This window comes from Myzus persicae, unplaced genomic scaffold (genome assembly GCF_001856785.1).
Source record: "Myzus persicae strain clone G006 unplaced genomic scaffold, MPER_G0061.0, whole genome shotgun sequence".
NCBI classification, from domain to species: Eukaryota; Metazoa; Arthropoda; class Insecta; order Hemiptera; family Aphididae; genus Myzus; species Myzus persicae.
In genome coordinates, this window is record NW_019102552.1 from 357 (window position 1) to 2,453 (window position 2,097).

The window sequence follows — 2,097 nt, forward strand, 5'->3', positions numbered from 1 at the left end:
TAAGTGAGATCTAGAGTAAGCTTAAAAAATTAACATGATTCAGCCTTGTGATAAATTATGATTGAAAACTTAGTTTTAACAGCACAATAGTACCCCCTTGATATATTTGAATATCTAATTAAATAATGTTAGTACCAACCAGGGTGGCAGGGTTTAAAACTCTGGACGACAATAATAATTTATGTAGTACAGAATTTAATTAATTTAATAAACAATTTAATACTATTTTAGGAAATAGTTAATTTTGCCTTATAACTAAAAAATGTATTAAAAACTGTTTTTATTTGTAATACGCCATACTATACCAAAAATGATATAACTTTGAGACTAAACGTTGTCAGAAATTTATTTAGGTTAATTATACTAATTTATTAATGTATTACTCAAGTAATATTTTAGCTTATAGATTTTCAAAATGGTGCCTATTGGATATTGAGTAAAACAAGACTTACCTAAATACAATCCTGTATTCGTGTTGAGTTGTTTTAGTCGCCCTGTGGAAATCGTTATCATTTTCGTACCATTATCTATAGTTAAAGCACTCAATCTCTCATCTCTGAAAAATGAAAAACATTGTATTTTATTACATTGTTTAAGAATTATAATGTTAATTGTTAAATGAGTAAGTTTTTTACTGAAAAATGATATATTTTATATACTTAATTTGCTTTCAGTTGTACATCAATTAATTTAAGAGTTTTAATTTCAAATTAAAAAAAAATTGTTGAAGTTAGTCAATTTCATAATATTTTATGTAATATCGATTCATTTATATAGCTATTGCCATTTATTATAAACTTACAGACTACAATAGAAATTAAATAAATATATAAAATAGTTATTTTATAATTCATGGTGTAAATTTTGTTTAAATACTTATATTTATGGAATTAACTTCAATATTTTGTATATATTATATGTATTAGGTAATATTATGTCGGTGTTTAAAAACATTTCTACAAACCTAGTAAACTTCATTCTGTGCCAGTGTCCATCATTTATAGGTAATCCAGTGGTATTATATCTAAGTACCGTTTCACCACTCCCTAAATCGTAAGTAACTTCAATACGACCGTCTTGTAATCCCAAAGCTAAAAAGTCAGCCGACCTGTCTGACCGCCCGGTCCACAATATGAGTCCGGTAAGTGCAGTGGTCCGGAAGCGCATATTAATATCCAAGTGTCCGTCAGTGATCCTAAAAATAAACCCATGTTTATGTATGATAATAAATGTACCTGTTACAGAGTTCTGTAAAAGGGATAATATTCTCAGATATTCTAAAAACATTTATGAATAATATATTTTACATAGACAATGAATTATTTTTAGTCTTACTAAAAAACTAAAATTTAATAACGATGGTATTACCATTATAATACTAATTTACCACGTTGGTCAGTCATTTTTCAGATTTACATTTTTAAACTTTATAATAATATTATGATCCATCTCATTAAAAAACAGGAAATATTATATTTGTGTACCTACCATAAACTACATTTAATTATTTGTACAAAAAAAAAAAACATGTATAATTATTTGTCAGTATTGTAAAACGCAAGATTAACTGTGAAATATGTTTTTAATTTTAATTTGATAATAATATTTATCATTTAAAGTACCTACCTACAGGGTACCACTTGCGTGATTATCCATTAGGAGGTGTTAGACCATCCATAGAAAATGTGTAGGTGTAATAGTAATAGGCTTAGAACGAATCAGGTATGAAAAAAAATTGGGTTTGGTGATTGTTGGCATGTTTAAAAATGGATTGTTATATACTAATATGTATTATCATTGAGTATGTAATTACAATTATAAATTATGTAGGTATATAATAAATAACTATTAAGTGATAATACTTTTACTCAATGGTTGTACAGCTCATTATGATTTGGGTGTATTATTCATTTTATTTTAAACCTTAAATTGCTTAAATATAGTGTTTAATATATTATGGTCGTTTGGCAAGTGCGCTGCAAATGAAACCCAAATGGTACTACAAGTCTACATAAGTATGGTACGACTATACTGGTACTTTTAGGCAAACATTATTGAGGTAGATTTTTGTTACACAGTGTGTGTGTTATCTATACA

The 2,097-nt window shown here is 26.7% G+C and overlaps 1 protein-coding gene across 1 annotated transcript; it reads right to left on the bottom strand.

Annotated features, from left to right (window-relative positions):
- Nucleotides 1–348: 348 nt before the first annotated feature.
- LOC111032526 (pikachurin-like) lies at nt 349–1,216 on the bottom strand. Its single transcript, XM_022312902.1, has 2 exons — nt 965–1,216; nt 349–556 (listed from the first exon to the last, which is right to left on the bottom strand). Exons 1-2 carry the CDS (start codon nt 1,165–1,167, stop codon nt 364–366), a joined length of 396 nt encoding a protein of 131 aa, XP_022168594.1. The 5' UTR covers nt 1,168–1,216; the 3' UTR covers nt 349–363.
- Nucleotides 1,217–2,097: the final 881 nt, after the last annotated feature.

Coding starts and splice junctions, on each gene's coding strand:
- LOC111032526 (XM_022312902.1), bottom strand. CDS start 1,167: ATGCGCTTCCGGACCACTGCACTTACCGGACTCATATTGTGGACCGGG. Junction 557..964: donor CACAGAATGAAGTTTACTAG/GTTTGTAGAAAT, acceptor TTCATTTTTCAG/AGATGAGAGATTGAGTGCTT.